The 22,273-nt window shown below is 50.7% G+C and overlaps 1 protein-coding gene across 1 annotated transcript in view; it reads right to left on the bottom strand.

Annotated features, from left to right (window-relative positions):
* FAIM2 (Fas apoptotic inhibitory molecule 2) overlaps positions 1-22,273 on the bottom strand; it is a 32,124-nt gene that overhangs the window by 2,128 nt on the left and 7,723 nt on the right. Inside the window, exons 6-11 of the mRNA XM_042780543.1 lie at positions 15,324-15,374; positions 14,960-14,999; positions 14,238-14,275; positions 13,581-13,668; positions 13,189-13,284; positions 11,475-11,528 (exon numbers count right to left, since the gene is read on the bottom strand). Of these exons, the coding sequence (XP_042636477.1) occupies positions 11,475-11,528; positions 13,189-13,284; positions 13,581-13,668; positions 14,238-14,275; positions 14,960-14,999; positions 15,324-15,374 (367 nt within the window). The remainder of the gene's footprint in view (positions 1-11,474; positions 11,529-13,188; positions 13,285-13,580; positions 13,669-14,237; positions 14,276-14,959; positions 15,000-15,323; positions 15,375-22,273) is intronic.

The following is a 22,273-nucleotide window of genomic DNA, read 5'->3' as shown; positions in this document are numbered from 1 at the left end:
TGGAGTTGCTTTGGATGCAGCCCCATGAAAGCCTGGGAGAATCCCTGCCTCGGTGCCAACGCCTCCAGTGCACAGGGGGCCAGAGACTCCAGCATGTGAGATTTCAAGACATGTCACCCTCTAAGGTGTGGTGGGGGTGGGGGATGACTGAGTATGGACTTGAAATTTAGTTGGATTCTGATCTCAGCTCCTCTGCTCACTAGCTGTATGACTCTGAGCGAGGAACTTAACTTCTCTGAGCCTGTCAGTCCATATCTATAAAAGGGAGATGAGTGTCTGCCTCACAAGGTTGTTTTGAGAATGAGATAATGCATGCAAAGCACCTGGCACGGTGCCTGACACATGGCAAGCCCTTAATGAATGGTGGCTATTAATGTGGTTTTATTGTTATCATCTGCAGAAGAGATGCCCTCTGGGGAACTGCATTCACAAGACTCAGGCGTCTCCCCATCTCACCAGGGAGGCAGCGCTGTTACTAGGGGAAGCCATGTGGCCCTAGCAGGAGGATCTGAGTTGAAGGGAAACCAGAGAATGGAGCCACAGTCAGGGCTGGGGGTTGTGCACAGGGCGCGCCCAGCTCTCTGAGCTCAGCTGCATGGAGGGGAGGGCACGAGAGAACATGAGACTCAAGTCACAAAACATGGATTTGAGTCCTGGCTCCATTGTTCAGTAACTGAGCCACCCACTTAACCTCAATGTCCTCATCTACAAAATGGGTTGGTGATAGTGCCCATGCCTGATGTTTTGGGGGTTAACTATGACTGTGTATGTACCATCAACTGTTATTATTCTTTAGTGACGTTTTGCTCCCTTCTACTCTGCCTCTTCTGATTTGGTTTCCCAAGTAAATTTTCCTCCTGGAGCAAGAAGGAACAAGCAGAGGGGCCGACTCAATGCCACAGGCTGCTTAGTGGTCACAGCTACCAGCGTAAGTTAATAAATTGCCGACCTGGCTTATCAGTCAGTAGCTTGCTTGGCTGATTTCTCAGAGCCTCACCACCCCTGGGTGAGCTAATGAAATTGAATCTCTCAACCTAAAAGCCACGAACCTGATCAGGCCTGGAGGCGGCCCCTCCAAGCAGCGCCTGCCCAGGAGGCCACCTAGATCAGCAAGCTGGTTTTCCTCTTGGAGAGAAAGGAGATGGACTGCTCCTGCCCTTGGCCAATGGCCAAGGATACTTATCTACATGTTACTATCTGGGATGGGCTACCCCAAATTTCAACCCTACCGCCTGTGACCTCATGCCTGTGAGTCAATTGAAGGCTTTTTTTCATTCATTTATTCCCAATAATATTTGTTGAGCACCTACTATGTCCCAGGGAATTTGCCCACATGGAGCTGACCATTGAGAAAGAGCAAAAGGCATTATTTTGAGTATATATTCAGGGGGAAGTAACCTGCTGATAACCTCTTGGGTGACGGTAAGCACTGTCAGCTCACATCTTGGCTGAGAGCAGACATCTTGATTATAGTTCATGTCTTAGCTGTTAGTTAAGATCTTAGCCGATGCCTACTTTGCCATGAGACCAGAACTGGACAGTGCCTGGCTATCATTACTGAACATTTTGATCAACGATTCTATAGAAGAATTCTGATCAAAAGTGAGGAAATGCTGAGCAGGATTTCAAATTCTCACAGAATTCAGATTTTCTGGCACCATGGAGGCTGGATAAACTCCTGAAGTATCGTCCTGAGATAATCTTTAAACCTTAAACCAAAATATATCCCCTGAAAAAACAAAAACCAAACTCATTGCAGTCTAGTCGGATCTGACTCATAGCAACCCCTCCTTGGGTTTCAGAGGCAGTATCACTACAGAAGTAGATTGCCCAACCTTCCTTCTGAGGAGTGGCTGGTGAGTTTGAATCGCCAGCCTTCTGGTTAGCAGTCAGATAGATGCCTTAAGCACTACGCCACCAGAGCTCCTACATGCCTCCCAAAGTCTTCTTAAAACCAAACAACAGTTTAGCTTAACTATTAACGAAAGTCTGCCTTGAGCATTATGCTCTGCTAAGAACTATCTCTTGTGGTATAGTGCCTGAGGCATTTGACTGCTAACCAAAAGGTTGACGGTTCAAATCCATCAGCCACTCCTGGGAAGAAAGACTGGGCAATCTACCTCCGTAAGGATTTATCGCCTCAGAAACCCAAAAGGGGTCACGATGAGTCAGAATTGAGTCAGAATCGACTCAATGGCAGTGAGTTTGGTTTTTATTTTTTGGTTTTGAAGAACTATCTATAAGGCATCAGACTGCCAAAAGCAACTAGGAACCTTAGGGGGCAGTGAGGTTATGTTAATGGAGGGGGAACCACTCAGAAAAGGAGGGTGAGAATGGTTGCACAACTCAAAGAATGTCATCCATGTTGCTGAATGGTACATGTAGAAATTGTTGAACTGGTGTGTGTTCTGCTGTGTGTATTCCCAACAGCAGAATAAAGAAAATAATATATTATTTAAAAAAGATCTTAGTTGCGAGCTAACTACTGAGTGGATGGCTAACACTTTAGAGGACAGTAGGTACTTTAGCAAGCAGCCAGCTGAATACAAGACCCAGTACGAAGAGCGTGTGGGATTGGGACAAGAGGAAGGAGTGGGACCAGGAGGCAAGTAACTTAACAACGCTTTCACAAACAGGTCCCTGGGTGGTGCCAACGGTTCGTGCGCCACTGCTATCTGAAAGGCTGTTGGTTCAAACCACCCGATGCTGCGGAACGGTCCTGGTGATCAGTATCTGCAAAGAGGATAACCCAGGAAACCCTGTGGGGCGGTGACATACGGTATGTATGGAGCAGTGTCACTCCCTCACATGAGTTGCTCTGACTCAGAATTGACTTGACAGCAACAGGTTTGGTTTTTTGTTTGTTTGTTTTTCACATACTAATATTTTCTTACCCCATTCTGTTTGTCCCAGAAAGTGGCTATTATTATTGCTACTTTGCAGTGAGGAAAGGTGTCTCAGAGCAGGTCATGGCTTGCTGTGGCTGGTTCTCTAATGCTGCAATCAGATCCCCTGTCTCCTATCCTGGCAGAGATAGGGATGGGGTGGGTGGGCCTGTGGGGAGGAGGGGCATGTGTGGAGGACAGAGGAGCCAAAGGCAAACCTTCTTGGTTCACCTGACTAGCTAGGGCTGGACCTGGCCAGGACCCCCTGGTCACACAATGGCCTGGCCCTACTGAGGCCAGGCTACTGTCCTTCCTGAGTGTGGCCTCCAAGGGCAAGACTGAGGGTGCAGGGACAGCCATGCCATGGAAAGGCCAGCTCAGGGTCACTGACAGACAGGTCCTGAACATACAAAGCTGAGGCTGCAATGTGTTGAACTGGCAGGAAAAAAAAAAAAAAACAAACATGTGGGCTATGTCTGTTCTAGAGAAATGCCAGCAGGAGGCATGGACTGGCATGTCCATGGCTGCTCACGACAATGTTCTAACAGTGAAACACTGCAGACAGCCCCGGGCTCTGCCAACAGGGCATCAGCAAGTGGTGGAAACATCTCCAACATATGCTATTATGAAAAAAAGCGAGTTGCCGAAAAATCTGTGTCATATGATCCTGTTTGTGTTGACAAATAAATCTTACGAGACAAAACGGTATCTGTCGTATACAGTGAATACTGAGAAAAATGTGTATAAAAGGGCCTGGAAGGCCAGACACTCAAGTGACTACAGCAGTTACTTCTGGGAAGGGCAGTGATGGGTGTGGTCAAAACAACTTTTGCTTTATCTGCATTGCTATCTTCTAATGAAAAACATGAATTCATATATTATGTAATTGTTGTTGTTATTGTTGTTATGTGCCATGGAGTCGGATCCGATTCATAGAGAGCCCTCCTTGGGTTTCCAAGGTGGTATCACTATGGAAGTAGATCGCCCAACCTTCCTTCTGAGGAGTGGTTGGTGGGTTTGAACTGCCAGCCTCCTGGTTAGCAGTCAAGTGCCTTAGGCACTGCGTTACCAGAGCTCCCATTATGTAATTAAAAATTAAAAAAAGAAGAGGGAGAAATGACATGGAAGAACTCCCTCACGAGGACTTTCACTTAGTTCCCATCACAAGCCTCTGTGCAGGTGGGTGTTGTAGCATCATCCCCATCACGAAGCTGAGGAGACTGAGGGGCTGTGAGCACAAGGGAGTTGCTCACTTCACACAGCCAGGGGAACAGCTCATCTTCTAACTCCAAATCACAGTCTCTTTCCGCCAAGTGGCACTGCTTTGAGTGTGTATGTGTGTAGATGTGGTGGGTGCTTTGTGTGTGTGTTGATGGTGATATGTGTGTGTGTGGTAGGTTCAGTGTGTGCTTTGTGTGCGGTGGTAATGGTGTGTGGTAGTGGTGTGTGTAGGTGTGGTGTGTGTTTGCTTATGGTGTGTGGTAGTGGTATGTGCTTGTAGCTGTGGGTTTGGTAATGGTGGCAGTGGTGGTATGTGTGGTATATGGGTAGGTGTGATGTGTGGTTGTGGTGGTGGTGTATGTGGTGTGTGTGTGTGTAGGTGTGATGTGTGCTTGGTTATGATGGTGGTGTGTGTGGTGTGTACGTAGGTATGATGTGTGCTAGTTACAGTGGTGGTAGTGGCATGTGTGTGTAAGTGTGGTGTGTGGTTATGATGGTGGTGATGGAGAGAGAGAGAGAGAGAGAGAGAGAGAGTGTGTGTGTGTGTGTGTGTGTGTGTGTGTAGAAGAATGGAAAAGGTGGGAAGGGAAGCAAACAGAGCTCCAAGCCAAGAGTAACACAGAGTTCTGTGGGGGATGCCGGGAGCCCTGAGCCCACCAGGACCTGCCACCACTTTTAGAGCTAGAGGGTGAGCCTGGGCTTTGGGAATTCTTTGGAAAGAGATAACCAGCCTTATGTCCTTGTGCCCTAGGATGGGACAAAGGAGAGGGTGATGGAGCAGGGGAGTGAGATTGAACCCTGGGGTCCATTTCTTGCCTGATGCCAACAGAAGCTACTTCTCTCCTCTTCCTTGGCCTGGGTATCTGAAATGTAAACAGTACAGACATCTGCATGCAGGCCTGGGACCTGGGAAGAACCTCAAGGAGGCCCAGAAGGAACAGTGTCTGGAAGATGTATGAGCCAGAAATCCTGGCCCCGAATGAAAAGGAGTACTGTATGCAACTGTATGAAAGAGCCCAGGGGTGGTTCTGTGAGGAAGGGCGCGTGTACAATACAGAGCTTAACAACAGGGTCACATAGAGCTAAGTTCACATTTGCCTCTGACCTTAGACAACTTACTCTTACTGACAAAAAGCCCAGTTGCCATCAACTCTGACTCACGGTGACCCCTGTATGTCAGAGTAGAACTGGGCAGCACAGGATTTTCGATGGCTGATATTTCCAAAGTAGACTGCCAGCCTTTCTTCCAAGTGCCTCTGGGTGAACTCAAACCACCAACCCTTTGGTGAGAGACTGCACTACTACTAATACCAAAAACCAGACTCACTGCATCGAGTTGATTCCAACTCATAGCGACCCCCACTGGGTTTCCAAGTCTGTAAATCTTTATGGAAGCAGACTGTCTCGTCCTTCTTCTACGGAGTGGCTAGCAGCTTCAAACCACCAACCTTTTGGTTAGCAGCCAAATGCTTTAACCACTACACCACCAGAGCTCCTTTTTACTACTACTACTAAGTTATGCTTATTGGTCACAGTGCCAGGCACTGTTGGAAGTGTCTTCCATGTATCAATTCATTTAAAAGGCCCAACAACCTATAAGGTGGGTACTATTAGTATCCCCATTTCACAGATAAGAAAACTCAAGCACAGAGAGATTATGCAATTTGGTCAGTCCATACAACTAGAATGTGGCAGAGGCAGGATTTGAATGTATGTGCCCTGGCTCCAAACTCTGGTGTTCTAAATTATGAGGTCAACAGTCACAATAAACGTAAAAGCAACTACCTATTGACAAACTTTCTGTAGTGATGCCGCCTCGGAAACCCAAGGAGGGGTCGCTATGAGTTGGACCCGACTCGATGGCAATGAGTTGAGTTTTGAGTATTGACAAACTACCATGTACCAAGTGCTGGGCTAAATTTACTTTTTCTTTTTCCCCCTTCACATATTATCTTCTTTAATCATTACATTAGCCTTGTGAGATAAGTAACACTAGCCCCATTTTAAAGATGAGGCACAGGGAGGTTCACAGTTGTACAGTGGTAAGACGATGAACTAGGAGCTCTGGCGGCGTAGTGCCTAAGACATTTGACTGCTAACCAGAAGGCTGATGGTTCAAACCCACCAGCCACTCCTTGGAAGGAAGATTGGGCAATCTACTTCCGTAGAGATACCACCTTGGAAACCCAAGAAGGGAGGATGAACTAGGTCTTGAGTCTAGTTTAGCCACCTACAGAACTTCCCACTTCACACACTCCTCCAGCCTTTCTGATGGCACCTCTTCCTGGTTCTCTGTGGAGAACCACCATCCCAAATATGAGCCCAGTGTGCCCTCCCTGCCCTGCCCAGCATACCAGTATAGATGTCCCTCTGCCCGTCTCCCTCCTTCAGTCCCCCAGCTCCAGTGTTTGCAGGGATGGGGTGGGGTGGGGGGGAGGAGAGGTCTTCTCTCACCTTCTCCCTGTCAGGTTGTTGTGAACTTCTTGGTTTGAGCTGGGCGTTGGTTCCTGGGGATTAGCACCTCAGGGAGTGAGACTGAGGTGAGGCCTGGCAGGGGGACAGCACACACTTTCCCCTGAAGGAGCAATTACCGGTCATTCCGCCCAATCCTAGAGGAATCCACTGAACTAAGCCTCAGGTAGGGTATCAGGGCTGTTTCTGGGGGGGTGGTGGCAGAATAGAGAAGGTTCTCGGCAGAAAGATCTCTCCGGCTCCTATAGACTACAGAGGCAAAGAGCCTCTAAACGGAATGAAATAAAGATCAATCAGAAATAAGACTATTCCCTGCCTTGGCTTTGTGTGGCCATTTTTACTTTTCAAAGTGTGTCCGTAATTGTTAAGGAGGTAGAGCATACATTCACGCCCCCCACTAGAAAAGTAGGTAGGCTGAAGGGTGAGGGTGGGGGTGAGGGGAGACTGGAGTATTTCTCCCAAATTCCCCCAGATGCTATGGCTTCAGCTGGCTGGTCATGAGTTGGTGGAACACAGATTCCCTGCAGGGGCTGGACAGAAGTCACTGCTGAAAGCCTGGCCTTGGGGTGTCAGAGCTCAGCCCTCCTGCAGTGGGAGAATCAGTCTGGAGGACCTCTCTAGACGTCCATTTTCCCATCTGTGAAATGGAGAGGGAAGAATGCTGGGCCTACAGTCAGGGAAAATGGGGCTCTCATCCCAGCCCTGCTGGCCAAAGCCACTCTCTCTGGGTCTCAGGACATACTCCCTGAGGACCTGCTAGGAACTGAGGGCAGATGGTTGTGCCCCCTGCCAGGGTCAGGAGTCAACACTCAGCCTTGGAGACCCAGTATTTCTACCCAAGTTTCACTCACCCCAATGCTGTCAGCCCGGAAGCATCAGTACTGACCGCATACTTTCTTCCTGTCACCCTCCTCCTGACTCTGGGATGTTGCAGTGGCATCCCATCTGTCTCCCAGCCTGTGACCTATCTACATGGCTTCTCACTAATCTTCCTTAAATGCCCTGACCATGGTGTTTCTCCCCTGCTTCTCAACTGTCAGTGCCTCCCGGGGTCCCAGAACTGGTTGGGCAATGAAGAGCAAGTTCTGCCCCTCTTCGGCCCGCCACCTAATTTCTAAAGTCTTGTGCCTAGTTTCTTCCCTAGGTCTCTGGCACTTGGCTTCCCAATTTAGGTGGCTTTGTTGTTGTTGTTGTTGCTATGTGCCGTTGAGTCAGACCCGACTCATAGCGACCCCTCCTTGGGTTTCCGAGGCAGTATCACTATGGAAGTAGATTGCCCCATCTTCCTTCCGAGGAGTGGCTGGTGGGTTTGAACTGCCAGCCTTCTGGTTAGCAGTCAAGTGCTTTAGGCACTATGCTACCAGAGCTCCCTTAGATGGCTTAGAGACCTTAGTTTCCCCAAGGAAAGGCCAACTCGAGGTATAGCAACTAGTCCAAAGTCATGTGGGCACTGGAGGCTAGGTCATAGCTAGAAACCGCGGGCCAGGCACTTGGTCCTGCAGCCTCACTTTCTGCCTCGGCCCTCTTGCTCTGCCCTGGGCCCTCCACCCTGCCCAGCACCCCAGCCTAGCCCAGACCTCACACTCCCTGGCTGCCTTTCCATGAGTTTCTTTAAAAAAAAAAAAAAAAGTCTTAGCTCCTTTGACCCCCAAATCTCAGCGCAGTCCAGCTGGGGTGGGGCCTGGGGGGGCTTGTCCTCAAAGATGGCAGAATCTTTCAGAGTAGGGGCAGGGTTCAAAGTTTCTTAAGAGAGAAAATAATTTGGTTCTCACAACGCCTTCAATGCACAGGCTGGTGGGAGTTGTGGGGGGTGGTTCCCACTGCAGTTCTGGGACCTTCTCTGACATTTCACTTTACCTCTTTCTCACGGCACAGAATGCAGTCTGTGATTCTTACCTAACTACAGTGCTGAAGGTCCCCTTTTGTACTGAGAATCCCCCACTGATAGACTGAGCAGTGAGTGCTGGACTCTTGTTCTGGGAATGGGCTGAAGCCAGGGGACCACACATGACTCCACAGGACAGAACTGATGCTGGAAGCAGGGTCAGAGCGAGGTCCAGGACCTTCTGAGTTGAAGTTAACAGCAGGGCATGGGGGCCTTGATTCATGTGGGGCTGGGCCTCTGAAAGCCCTGACCACTTCTGCCAGAGAGAACCCGGGGGCAGCAGGGGGTGGGGTGGGGAGGAGTTATTCCCAACATCCCCTCCTCAACTTGCCTCTACCTAATGGGACCCAGAGGACCTGCCACATGTCTTCCTTCCTGATGAAGATGAAGGTGGGCAGGGGCTGGAGCTGGGGACTTCACCACCAGTGGCCTGACCATTGTTTACATAACCTGCAGGATGATCCCAAGCAAGGGCTTTGGTGTGTTGATCTGGCAATGAGACATTAGCAAGGTAATTAGGCATGTGTTTTCTCCTCCCCAGTGACTCATAGAATATTTACTGGGACGCCGCTGAAATCAACTGTGCAGCCAATGCTTCCTTGCCTTGCTGTGACAGCACCTCACTGGGCCTGGCACAACCCTCATCACACCTCTCAGGCATCCATTCATTCAGTCAACATCTTTGGGTACCTACTGTGTGCCAGGCACTGTCCTAGCACTGGGAATGCAGTGATGAACAAGCCAGTCAAGCACCCCTGCCCTCAAGAAACTTACATTCTGTTGGAGGGAGACCAATAACAAATCAGAAAAATACATGGTATGTCAGAGGCTGAGAAGTGCTTTGTAAAATGTGAAGGGTGGAACAGATGCTTGAGATTATTTTTATTGTCCTAATAACACAAGGGATTATTAAACAAATTCAAGAGATTACTGCTCATTCAGCCCCACTTGTATGCACAGCTTCCCTCAGAGCTCACACACTTGCTGGGACCTGATCTACAAGAAGCCAACTGAACTCCCCGCCCTCCATCAGTGCTTACCTCCTTCCACTCTTCTCAGCCTCATTTTCCCTGATTTGGTCCTTCTGTCCCCAGACGCATACTGGCCTCTGAGGCCTCCCCACCTGTGAACTTCTTCCTTCCTAGCCCAATTCCCCACACCATCCTTTAAATGGAAGCTTTTTCTTTGAAAGCATTGCCTGCAGGAAGGATCTCTTGTCCAGAAGCCAGAGAAGTTAGTGCCTCAGAGTCATCATCATCCAGCCCTGTTTGCCCAGGATTTAAGATTTTCCCTAGGAAGTGGAATTTATAGGACTAAAACCCAGGAAATTCCCAGGTAAACTGGGATGAATTGGTCATTCTAGTCTTGACCAAACGCACACTTGGTTGCTTTGCCATCATCTTGCCAGGAAACCTTGGACAAATCACTCAACTTCTCTCGAGTTCACTTCTGTCATTGGTAAGAGGAGGGGCTCGAAGTTTCACTAGATGATCCTTACTTAGTCCCGTCCAGCCCTCAAGTTCATTTATTCATCCCAGAAATATTTACTGAGTGTTATGAGGTGCCACTCACTGGCAACCCCGGCTTACAGTCCAGAACCTCACACACACATAGTAGGTGCTCAATAATGACCTGTAGAGAAGATGAATGAATGGACCTACCACACCCCCATTTCTGGTTTGATCCTTATCCCAAACCCTCATGCTTTTGCTCACAGTTCTGATCCCCACCCTTCTCCCCATCTCTGCACCACCAATCTCTCACCCACAAGGCTCTAAACTCTATGACTAAGCCGGAATTCTGACCAGACAGAGTTGAGCTGAATGTTCCAATGAGGAGATGAGTCTTGTTACTATTCCTACTGACAGTGCATGCTTACCTTGGGATCCTCCCCCCTAATAAGATGACATCAAATGACCTGCCCATCTGGATGGGTCAGGAGCATTGCCATATCCACATGCTTGGAGTCCACCTGAGCAAAGTCCTGGGTTGGGCTGCTCTAAGCAGGTGTCTGTTCTTGGTCACTCTGACCTCTGGGGATCTGCTCCCAGTCTGTCCTACCCCCTCCCCACCTAGCCTCAGACCCTAAATGGGGCTCAGGAGCCAGACTGTCCAGGTTCCTAAGTTGGCCCCACCACGTCCTAAGATGCTGTGTGACCCTGGGCAGATGATTCAGTGTTTCTGAGCTTTGGTTTCCTCATTGTAATGTGATGATAACACAACCAGATCGGTTGCTGTTGAGTTGATTTGGATCCATGGTGACCCCATGTGTGCAGAGTAGAACCGCGCTCCACAGGGTTCATGGCTGTGACTTTTCTGAAGCAGGTCACCAGGGCCCTCTTCTGAGGTGCCTCTGGGTAGGTTTGAAAGCCAACCTTTCCATTAGTAGCCAAGAACCTGGACCACCCAGGGACCCAGTGATAACAACAGAATCTAGGTACAGACTTAGGGTGAGGATTAAATGCACATGGAGAGTTTGCTTGGGGAGAAATAAGTGCTCAGCAAACATTAGTGATTCTTGGTACTTTCACCATAATCATTGTCATCAACCCTCAGCTTCCAAAACTGACACCAACAAAGAACAAGCTCAGTCTTACAGTGTGCCTCTCACAGGGGACTTGGAAGTTCCCTTGCTCCAAGAAGCCTTCCTAGATTACCCCTAGGAGAGCAAATATTTCCTTGGTTCATGCAGCCAGGACACTCCCACTCTCCCACCCCTACAAGCAATGTTGACTTTCCCCAGGTGTGAGGGGTTCCTCTCATCCATCTCTGCCTCTGTCTAAAGCATCAATCCTGCTGTTACAGCTTTTCTTACCCTCTGCCCAGGGCAGGTGGTCTGTCTTGGAGACCAGATGGAATTCCCTGGACATAGCACTAGACCTAGCCCCCAAAACAGGTGCTTCAAAAGGGTCCAGGGAGAACTGTGAGGAAGATAGGAATGATGGAGGGACCTGGGGACACAATTAGAAGACTGAGAAGGCAGTGCCCTCAGGGAGCTAGGCCCCACTCACCAATGTAAACACTCCTGCTCCCAACACTGCGTAGACTGCGTGGAGCCAGGGTACCTGCAGGGCAGAGGTAAAGCAGAGTTAGGGATGGTGAGACAGGGCGGTAGGGCAGAAGGGTAGAAAGGAGGGTTCTGAGGCTAAGGCCTAGACAGCAGGCCAAGGCTCTGTGCTCAGACCCAGAACTGGGCATTCCTCCCTGCCCTCCCAGGTGGCTTCTCCTGGGGATGTGGGATAGCCCTCCCTCCCATGAGGGCTCCTTTCTTACCATACAGCCCTCCCCAGCTGTCCATAAGAAACTTCAGGGCCCAGTGGAGTGCTAAGGCTCTGTGTGCTCACACTGGGTAAGAGGAGCCCCAGGACAGAGATCATGGAGAAGCTGGCAGGGGAGCTCCCAAGGCCCCGCCCCAGGAGCTTCTCTCCTCAACACACAGCCCCAGGCTCAAGGAGAGAGGATGACATATCCCACTGGGGCTGTCATCCTCCCAGCCTGGTTCTGGCCTGAGGGCTGCTCCTGTCTCTTGGTGTGTGCTCATCCCTGTCCAGTAGAGGGTCTGTCTGTCTCTCTTCTGTGGAGCTTCCTGGCTCAAACTGTGGGGACAAGGGGCTCAGATGGAAGGGGACAAAGACTTGGGTTGGTAAGCGGCTGCCTGCCAGCTGTGCACAATGGGACTGCTTGCAGAGGCTGGGGCAGCATCCCTTCCCCTCTTCTGCTCCCCACACCCAGGTCTCAGGAGCATTCTGCTGTGTCTGAAAGCTCTGCAAGGGGTGCCACCCCAGCCAGACCCTCCACAGGGTACACCCCCAGGGATTCCTGGAAACTCAGGAATCCTATCAGTTTGACTTGGGTCAACAAAGGGTTCTTTGTAGCTCTGGGGGCCCCTTCCTGTGGCCACTTCCCTATCCTATACACACAGAGGGCCCCCAGGCCAGCTCCGGCCCCTCCCTTTGTCAACAGGATCCTGGGAAGAGCCAAAGAAATGCCAGAACCAATCCTGATGTCCTGGACTGGGAGCCAAATGCCCTGAGGCTGGGGTTGGGCAGGATGGGAGCAAAGGATGGGGGGTGAGGAAAGCTGCTCTCTGGGGTGATAGGAGTGCTTGTGCCAAAGGTGTGAGCTAAGGGATCTCTGCCCTGCCCACTGAGCCCACAGCAGGGGTCCAATAGCTCCCTTTTGGGTTCCCAGGACTCAAACCTCAAGACCCCTCCTGTGATGTCCCCAATCTATCCCCATTCCCATCTGCAGTGGCCTGGGGCAATGAGCCCAGGAGTCCTCTCAGATTTCCTCAGGTAGGCAGGGGTATGTTCAGAGCCCCATGGCTCCACCTCCTGCCTGGCCTGGCAGCTAGGTTCTAATGGCTGGTCCTTCCTCTGGGCCCCTCTGGGCCTGGTTGACCCCGTGGAGTGCTCCCTCCTCTGCCCAGAGCTTAAATACTCTCCACCCTCCTTCAGCCTCACCTCCATTGAGAGGGGAGGGTGGAGAAGGTGAAGCCGGATGTGGCTCGTGGAGGTGCTCAAGCCTGCCAAGAAAAGCTGCCTTGTTTGCTTAGCTCTCAGGCTGCCCACATAGCCAACACGCCTGTGACAGGTGCCGTGAGGGGCCAGACAGGACTGTTTGGAGCTAAAGGGTGTAGAAGGGTAGAGCATCCACATGGGCAGGCCCTCTCCCCACCTCCCCAGGGGCCTGCAGATATATGTGGGGGTCTGACTAGAGACTCACATATTGGAAGGGCAGGAGGATGGCCAGGATGAGGCCACTGAAGAAGAGAGTCATGAGCAGCACGAACAGCACACCCTGGCAGGAGGTGAAGTCAAACTGCGGGGACAGGATGGTGTCAGCTGCCGGCCCTGCAGGCCTCCACAGAGCGGCGTGGCATTCCTGAGGGCCCCAGCCAGGCATGGTACTGGCCGGCGGCTGAGGCCTAGACAGCAGGCCAAGGGCCTGTGCTCAGCCCCAGGACCCGGCATTCCACCCTGCCCTCCCCAGATAGCTTCTCCAGGCCCAGCTCATCCCTCTACCTCTCCTCAGCCCTGGTCCAAGCTTGGAGTCCTCACCCCCACCCCACCCCAGCTTCAGGCCAGGGGTCACTGCTCCCAGGGCACAGAGCTGACCTTGGTCTGGAAGCTGAAGATGGTGACTGAAAGGCAGACGAGGGCTGTGATACCCAGGCACAGCAACACAGACGTGGTGTTGTAGTAACTGCAGGACCATCAGGCCAAGAGGTCAGTTTCTGGGCAGGCTCAGGCCTTCCAGAGCCCTTCTTATAGGCCCACTCTTCTGCCAGGACCCGATCCCACCACCTCTGGCCCAAGCCTGTGTCCCTTCCTCCCTGCTCTCTGCATTCTCAGCCTTTCCGCTGGGACCCCTCCCCAGCATGTTCACATTAAAAGTCACGTTAGAAGAATCTTTAACAGGTGGGAGAGGTCACACAGGAACAAGGAGTGGGGAGGGGATTCTGCTAGTGCCTGCAGGTAGTTTGCAGGTAACTGCGTAACCATGAGTCTGGGGTCTTTTGAGCTGCAGCTTGAGAGGTATCACCTTGTTCTCTACCATCCCCCATGCCTACTCCACTGCCCTGGCCAAGTCCTGGGGTCACTGTCCAGGACAAGAAGAAGGCTCTAGGTCGGTGCATCCTGTCTGCCTGAAGCCACCCCAGCCCCCTCCAATCCAGATGGTCCAGGAAGGAAAACTTCCCTCAGGGTGTGGCCAGCCCTTGACTCCCAGGCTAATGTAGGGTCCCCCTCCCCACTCCCATCTGTTCCCTTTACCTGGACAACATCCCAGTGAGGTAGGCCATGGACAGGGTCTAAAGGAAGAGAGCAGAGTGAGGTGAAGCTCAGAGTCTGGAACCAGCCCAGTCCCCTTGCATGTCGCATCAGCTCTGGGTCTGCTTCACCCCTGAACATTATGACTTCCAGGAATCAGGCTGGTTAAGGAGCATCCCCAACAGGCCTGTGCCAGCTCTTTCACATCCCTGCTCTTCCCCCCTTTCTAAGACCCCCCTCCCTTCTCTCATTCACTGTCTGCGGCTGTAGGCAGGATGATGCATACAATGAAAAGTAACCCTTGCTGTGCTTGGGGTGGAGGAGGAAAGGGGTGGGGAGGGAGGAGAAGGCGGAACTTCTTTGCAGAAAAACCAAAAACCAACCATGTTGCCCTCCAGTTGATTCTGAACCACAGGACAGAGTAGAACTGCCCCACAGGGTTTCCAAGGTGTTATCTTTACAGAAGCAGACAGCCACATCTTTCTCCCACAGAGTGGCTTATGAGTTTGAACCATTGACATTTTTGTCAGTGGCTGAAGGCTTTAACCACTGTGCCATAAGAACTCCCTCTTGGCAGAAATGGGGTGAAAATACTCCTGGCCCCCAGGGACCTCACAATGAACGTCCCTGACACAGACTTCCTGGCCCTCAAAGCCCACCCTCTCTTCTCTTCGACATCTGTCCTCAGGACACCCTAACTCCCTCCCCAAGCTCTCATCACTTACAAAGACAGTCAGGAGAATCAGGTTCCAGGGGAAATGCCTCCTGTAAGACAAGCCAGGGTTCAGAGGATAGTGAGGTGCCAGAGGCTGTAGGCTGGGTCCCCGCTGCAGCTCTCTGCCTGGCCCTATCTGTACTCCTCAGAGCCTCTTCCTTCAGCCTCATCCCTATGTCCTCCATCTGTCCCTATCTGTCCGTCCACCTTCCCCCCACCTCAGAGGCACCAAGTGAGGGAGGGAGGGGCAGGCGTGTTTGACATTGGCCCAGAGAGGGATGAAACCCTCTCGGGAACACAGCACATTGGTGGCTGTCAGAGCCACAGCAGAGCTTCCAAGATCTTGTTCTTGTTCCCACAAACCATCATCGTACCTGGGTCCAGAGCAGCAGGCCAAGGTCAGGTATGTCACGAAGAACACAGCACTGAGAGAGACAGATGGATGTAATACATCAGCCAGGCCCTTCTGAGACCCTCCACCAGCCCCCCAGCACATCCCACTCTCTGCCACCCCTGCCCACAGGCAGCAGGGAGGGTGAACGGAGTGGAGGAGGGGAGAAGGCCATGGCCATTCTGGTGGTGGGCAGAGCTGTGGTCCAACTCCAAAAAGAGAGGAAGGGGGTAGTCTGCTTTCAGAAATACTGAATCTTAGGTGCCGGGGGAAAGCTATCCCTCACCCACCCAAACCAAGTGCTCTCCCCAGATGCTGTATTACTTAAAACAAAAAGCTTATTACAGTGTTTTCTATGTGCCAGACACAGCTTGGAATACTTTACAAATATTAACTAATTTCATCCTCTTATCTCCTCCATGAAGGTGGTTTCAGGACTCCCTTATCCCATACCAAAATCTGCGATGCTCAAGTCCCTTACATACAATGGCACAGTATCTGCATATCATCTGTGCACATCCTCCTTTATGCTTTAAATCATCTAAAAAAAAAAAACTCCAAACTCACTGTCTTCGAGTCGGATCCAACTCATAGTGACCCTTCCTTGGGTTTCAGAGGCGGTATCACTATAGAAGTAGATCAGCCAGTCTTCCTTCTGAGGAGTGGCTGGTGGGTTTGAACCACCAGACATCTGGTTGGCAGTCAAATGCCTTAGGCAGTATGTCACCAGAGCTCCTAAATCATCTCTAGATTACTTATAATACTTAATACAACGCAAATGCTATATAAATATAGCCATTTACACTCTTGCTTATCCTTTGAGGGATTGCTTTGACCACTAAATTGCTTTTTGGAAGCCATTTTTTTTCCACAGAAACAAAGGGTGCACACAGCACAAGCAGCGAACGAACGAGATGCGAGGTGAACGATTGTCAAACAAGGAGAGGGGGAGAGGGACTGAACGTCTGTGAGACAGCGGGAGGCTGCAGCAGGGTACCTTGCACATCACTTCATTTGAGTGGATTCGGCATAGCTCTCGGCATGTGACAAAATCAATTTTACTTTTGTGAATTTTGTTTTGAATCCAACCAACTGTATGTTCTTCACTTTACAGCTGAGGCAGAGAGAGGTGAGGTGACTTAGCCAAAGTCATACAGCTACCACATAGTCAAAGCGGGACCGGAAGCCAGGCACTCTGGCTCCAGAGTTCTTGCTTATACTCCTATCCACCCTGCCTATTTTGCTCCCTTCACACCCCTTCTCACTGCCTGTAACTATCCTGTTGCTTCCTTTTTGGTTCACCCTACTAGACCGTAAGCTCAGCAATGGTGGGGCCCTCCTCTGTCCTTCCAGCGCCTGGCATGAGCAGAAAATGGTTGTGGAATGAATTGCTGGGTCAGGTGGCCGTGTGCACTGAGAAGCTGGCAGGAGCTGAGGGGCCCAGAGATAGGGATGGAGGACTGGGGGTTTTCTGGAGGGTAGTGGAGGTGGAGGCCAGTGCGGGAGGTAGAAGACAAGGGCTGAGGACCCAAGGATGGGGCATGCCCACTCCTACCCAGATTGGTGTCACCACCAGTGTGTGGTCTCCTACACTGGTGTGTGGTGAGGGCCCACTACAGAGGGCCCTCAATGTGGCAATGTCATCCTTTCCCCTCTCCACCCACAATTCTCTCAGCACCCCCTTGGGAGCCATTCCAAAGTTTCCCATCTGCAAACCTCCCAGCCACCTCACTCTTCCACACAGCCTGGCCTGATGTGTCCCAGAAAAATTCCAGTTGATGAGGAAGGGCTCCTCCATGAATCACATCTATGTGCTCTCTGATCAATCCCCCCATCCCAGGCCAAGCCCCTCAGCCAGGGCTCTGGGTCCCAGCCCTCAACTGCCATGGTGATCTCTAATATATTCAACCTTTGCCCTGGCACCTGTCCTCTGCCCAAACCTCCTTGCTGTTTTACATCTTTAACCAACATCTTTCCTGCCTCCAGCTACTGCTACTTTATCCCCTTTCACAGTCAAGCTTCTTAAAGGAGTTGTCTCCCTTCCCTGTTTCCTCTTCTCCATCTCTAGCTACTCCTCAACCCAACAAATTCAGCCTCAAGCCTGTGTTATGAGAACAGGTTTTGCCATGTCTCTGTGGCCTTGTTGAGTGCAATTGATACTTGTCAGTCCTTAACTTACCTTATTTCTAAACAGCATTTAATCACTCCCACTGCTTCCCCTGGTTCTACCATGACACATTCTTGGGCTCCCTCCTACCTCCCTGGCCACTCCTTTCCACTGCCCTTCAGGGCATCTCTGAATATGCCTGGTTTCTTCAACGCAGAGTTCTGGCTGGGTTCTTTCTCTTCATACTCTCCTGGGGGCTGGGGGTCACTCATTCACCTGACTCCTTTTATCAGGCAAATGGTCACACTCATATTTCCAAACTAAAATTTCCTTCTCGATCTCAAACCTGAAAATCCAACTGCCTACTGGGCAAGCCTGGCTATTCAGAAACATGTACAACACTACAGGTTAGAATTGAACCCTTCGCCTTCCCTGCTCCTTCTCCTCTATCCCTTACTGCAGAAGACTGCATGCATCTACCAAGTCACCCAATCAGAGACCTCGAATCATCCCTGACTCTCATCCCGCCCTGGCCAATTAATCACCTGGACCTGTTGATCCTCCTACCCAAGCAGCTCTCAAATCTGCCCCCTACTTTCCATCCATCCCCACTGGCCTGGACTGTTGTTACAAGAATCCATCTGGTCCTCCTGCCTCCAGCCCTGCCTTCTACCCTCCAAGCTACAGGCAGATCTGATCACATGACTCCCGTTTAAAATTCCCAGAGACCTGGCAATGCTCGGCATGACCCACCTCATTCCCTCTCTAGCCCATGTCTGGCCACGCTGTGCCTCTTCCACTCTGCCTTTTTATCACAACACACTCTCAACTTGCCCTCCACACTCTGCTCCTGCCTGGAAAGAATGAGTTGGCAAGGACACCAATGCCTGGGCTAGAGGGGCTTCCTGGAAGCCTGTACCCCCATACCCTGTAGGCCTGCTCATCTGACTCCCTACCCAGATGGAGCAGCTGAGTGGCCAGCCTACAACATTCATTTTGTATTCCAACATCTAACCTTTGTGCCTGACACCGGGTTAAAAAAATAAAAAAACCTGTTGCTGTTGAGTGAATTCCAACTCATGGCAACCACATGTGTTACCGAGTAGAACTGCCCCATAGGATTTTCTTGGCTGTAATCTTTATGGAAGTAGATCACCAGGTTTTTCTTCTGCAATATGGCTGGGTGAGTTTGAACAGCCAACCTTTTGGTTAGTAGTTCCGCATAGACCATTGTGCTATCCAAGGACCTTGGCACCTGGTAGGTACACGCTTTAAATATCTACTGAATGAAATGTCCCACCACTGGTCTGTCAGTTTGTCTTACTGTGGTGGCTTGCCTGTTGCTCTGATGCTAGAAACTATGCCACCAATATTTCAAATATTAACAGGGTCACTAATAGTACATAAGTTTCAGTGAAATTTCCAGACTAAGACAAACTAGGGAGAAGGACGTGGTGGTTTAATTCTGAAAACTTTGGCCAAAGAGGTGGTATATAGGGGTTGAACATTAAATCTGGTGAATATGATCCTTCTATCTTAATCCTTTCCTATTCTTCAGTTTCTTCAGTGGTTCAAAAAAAAAAACACTGGTCTATTGTCACAGTGACTGGAGGTGGGGGAGAAGGGTTCTACTGATATCTAGTGCTAGGGGACGGGGTTCTAACCAACCTGCTCCATGTGGGACAGTAAAATTTTCCTACCCACTGGGGCCCTGGTTAAGAAACATTCTGGCATCTGCACTCACTTGAGTCAATGGCCAGTTACTTCAACAACAATAATAATAATAATACCCATGTCTATCTGTGTCCTGGGTGAGCATCCTGTCACCCTGGCTAAACTGGAGGCTTCCCGAGGACAGGTTGCTGGTCTCTTTTTCTCTCTGGTCTGTAGCTCTTCAACCCTCAAGAGTTAGGGAGGATGGGCAGAGGGACTGAAGACACACAGTGAACAGTCAGGAACGAGGCTCTAGAGCCAGACAAGCCAGCATTCACATCCCAGCTCTACTGTGCTGTGACCTTGGGCAAGTTACCTAATTGCTGAGCCCCAGTTTTCTCGTTTGTTTAACAGAAATAATGGTACTAACTCACTGGGCTGTTACAGCATTGAAGGAGACAATGTACATTGAGCACAGGGTCTGGCACAAGGCAAGGAAGGACCTGGCCCAAGAGCTGTTACTCTAATTAGAAGCTGGGTGACTGACAGCTTCCTGGAGAGGCTTTGGCTCAACTCAGCCCCAGGTCTGGTCTCACACTCTGCCTGTTTTATTTCCCCCCACACTCAGACCTTACTCCTTCCCTGTAGGGAGCCTTACGGTTCCCGCAGTGGCTCAGTGGGAGCTATCAGACAATAAGGTGAAAATTCACTGAGGGAGATGACTGCTTTAGGAAGCGGGAGGGGAGGTTGCCATCCCAGGGGGCAAGGAATGAGTCACAGAACAAGTGAAAGATTGACTTGCATGTCAGAGCCTGGGTAGGACCCACAGGCTGTTCACAGTGTGTGTGTGTGTGTGTGTGTGTGTGTGTTGGGAGTGGTGAGGATCAGGTAAAGGCCAGCTGCCAAACCCAGTGTCCTCCCCCACCTTGTCTTCCTCCAGGACCTGGTTCTGGACCTTGAAGGAGGCAGCAGAATATAGAAGGTACATGCACCATCTTTGCAACAGAAAGACCTGGATGTCAATGTGGCCACTGCTGCTTAGAAAGTAATAACTTCTCTCTGAGCCTCAGTTTCCTTATCATAAAATGGAGATAATAACAGTACCTGCCTAGGACAGTTGTGGTAAGGATCAAATGGGAAATATAATGTACAGTACTTAGCACAGTGCCTCACACACAGGAAAGAAACTGCTTTATTCTTATTGCTATTATTGTTATTCTAAAAGAGCCCTGGGGGACATGTGGTGTGTTGGAGGAGGTAAGACCCACCAGACAGAGATAGACTCAGGGGGCAGAATGGATAGAACTGATGGACAAGGAGCGGGCAAGGCAGAGCCCCACATAGGCTTCCTGGAGGAATGGGGCAGTATTTTGTCAGCAGAATTCCCAAATTTAAGCTCTTAAGGAGCTCTGGTGGCTAAGTGTCTAAGGCATTTGACTGCTAACCAGAAGGCTGGCGGTTCAAACCCACCAGCCACTCCTTGGAAGGAAGGTTGGGCAATCTACTCCAGTAAAGATTTACCACCTTGGAAACCCAGTAGGGGCTGCTATGGGTTAGAACTGACTCACTGGCAGTGTTTTGTTTTTCCCCCAAGAATTTGGAGAACCCCAGGAAAAGCATACAGTTCATTCCCACTTCTGACTCACAGTGATGATGTTCCCTCCCCTCCCACCCCCACACACAAACCTACCCCAACCCGCCTCCCCGCAACCTCCAGCCAGAAAGAGGTGGAAGGATTCCACACCTGACCATACATTCTCACACGCACACCCCTCAATGACATGGGTTCTGCTCTTTCTTGGGCTGTGCCCTTGTCAGCCTCTACTTAAAGCATGGGCTCCCACAGACTCTCCCACAGAAGGCTTGGAGGGGGGCCGAGGACTCCGTTCCTGAATTTATGGGGCATCCAATGCTGCCAGACAATGCTGATGTGCTGGGAGCCATGCCAACCAGCCATGTGGGCTGGCCCCCGCACGTAGTCCCTGGGGGCTCATTAGCCTGCCTCCCAGTTCCCCATGGCACATGCTTCCCTGCTTGGTCTGCAGACAGTCCTCTGTCCTGCGCCCTAAGAAAGGCTCTGTCTGGGTGTAAATGTGTTGTCTCACCCCAACATTCACTGAGCCAGTTCTGCTCCTCCCAGGAGCCTCAGAGGCCAGGATGAGTCTGCTTCCTGTCAGCCTTTGGCTGGCTTGTATTAACTCCAGGCACACTCTGGGACCACTGGGGCTTGGGTGATCTGAGGGCTGAATCCACCTCCCTACCAACTCCCCTCCAGGAAGAAGCCTAGGAAAGCCTTGGCTGGGCATTCATAACTCCACCAATGAAATCCACTGCACTCTGAGATGTCCCAGGGTTCCGCACATAGAACTTCCCAGACCTTGGCTGGTCTAGTCCCTGAAATACCAATTGTACCACTTCCATTCTCACTTCCATACTTTTGCTTGACCCATTCCCATCCCTGGGACAAAAAGCTATCCCCAGTCGTCCTTGGTCCATCTTCTGAGGTGAACCCTCAAGGTGGAATGAGTGCTCTGTACTCAGGGCTCACTCCTTTCCTCTTGAGCTACCTTGTACTGCTAGCCCCTTCCCAGCCAGAGGGCTCCTCCCCAGCAGCGCCAGGACAGGGTGGGGCCCACAATGGTTCCAGGAAGAGGCTGTAGCCAGAGCAGTTCTGCTCTGATCTCAGGTGGTTCTGGCCTGTAATTAATCCAGAATGACCCCTGAATTGCCCAGACTGGTGCGTCAGAACTACTTACACCTTCAAATCTCTTCACCCAAGTTATCTGCCCTGTTACTTAAAGAATATAGGACAAATAGGAGCCAAGTGGGGCCCACATGCTGAAGGGAGTCAACCGAGCAGAGTAGTTAAGAGTGCAGTCCTTAACCTGAGTCCTGGGTTTGGATCCCAGTTCCACCACTGACTAGCTGTGTGACCTTAGGCAAATTACTCAACCTCTAGGAGCCTCAGGTTTCTGAGGTAATCTTACAAGTTGAGGATAGAATGCCATACTGTACATGAGCACATAGAACAGTGCCCAGCCCTTATTAGGCACTCTAATAGGTAGTTATTATGATTAGTAATTCATAAGCATTAATAACAACAATATTAATAGGAGCAGCAAGATTATCATTAGTGTGAGCCAAGGTGTCCCAGCCCCCCTTCCCCTCAGGAC

Source organism: Orycteropus afer, unplaced genomic scaffold, assembly GCF_000298275.1.
Source record: "Orycteropus afer afer isolate SDZICR_OR568_19922 unplaced genomic scaffold, OryAfe1.0 scaffold00045, whole genome shotgun sequence".
NCBI lineage: Eukaryota > Metazoa > Chordata > Mammalia > Tubulidentata > Orycteropodidae > Orycteropus > Orycteropus afer.
This window is presented reverse-complemented; position numbering and strand designations above follow the sequence as displayed.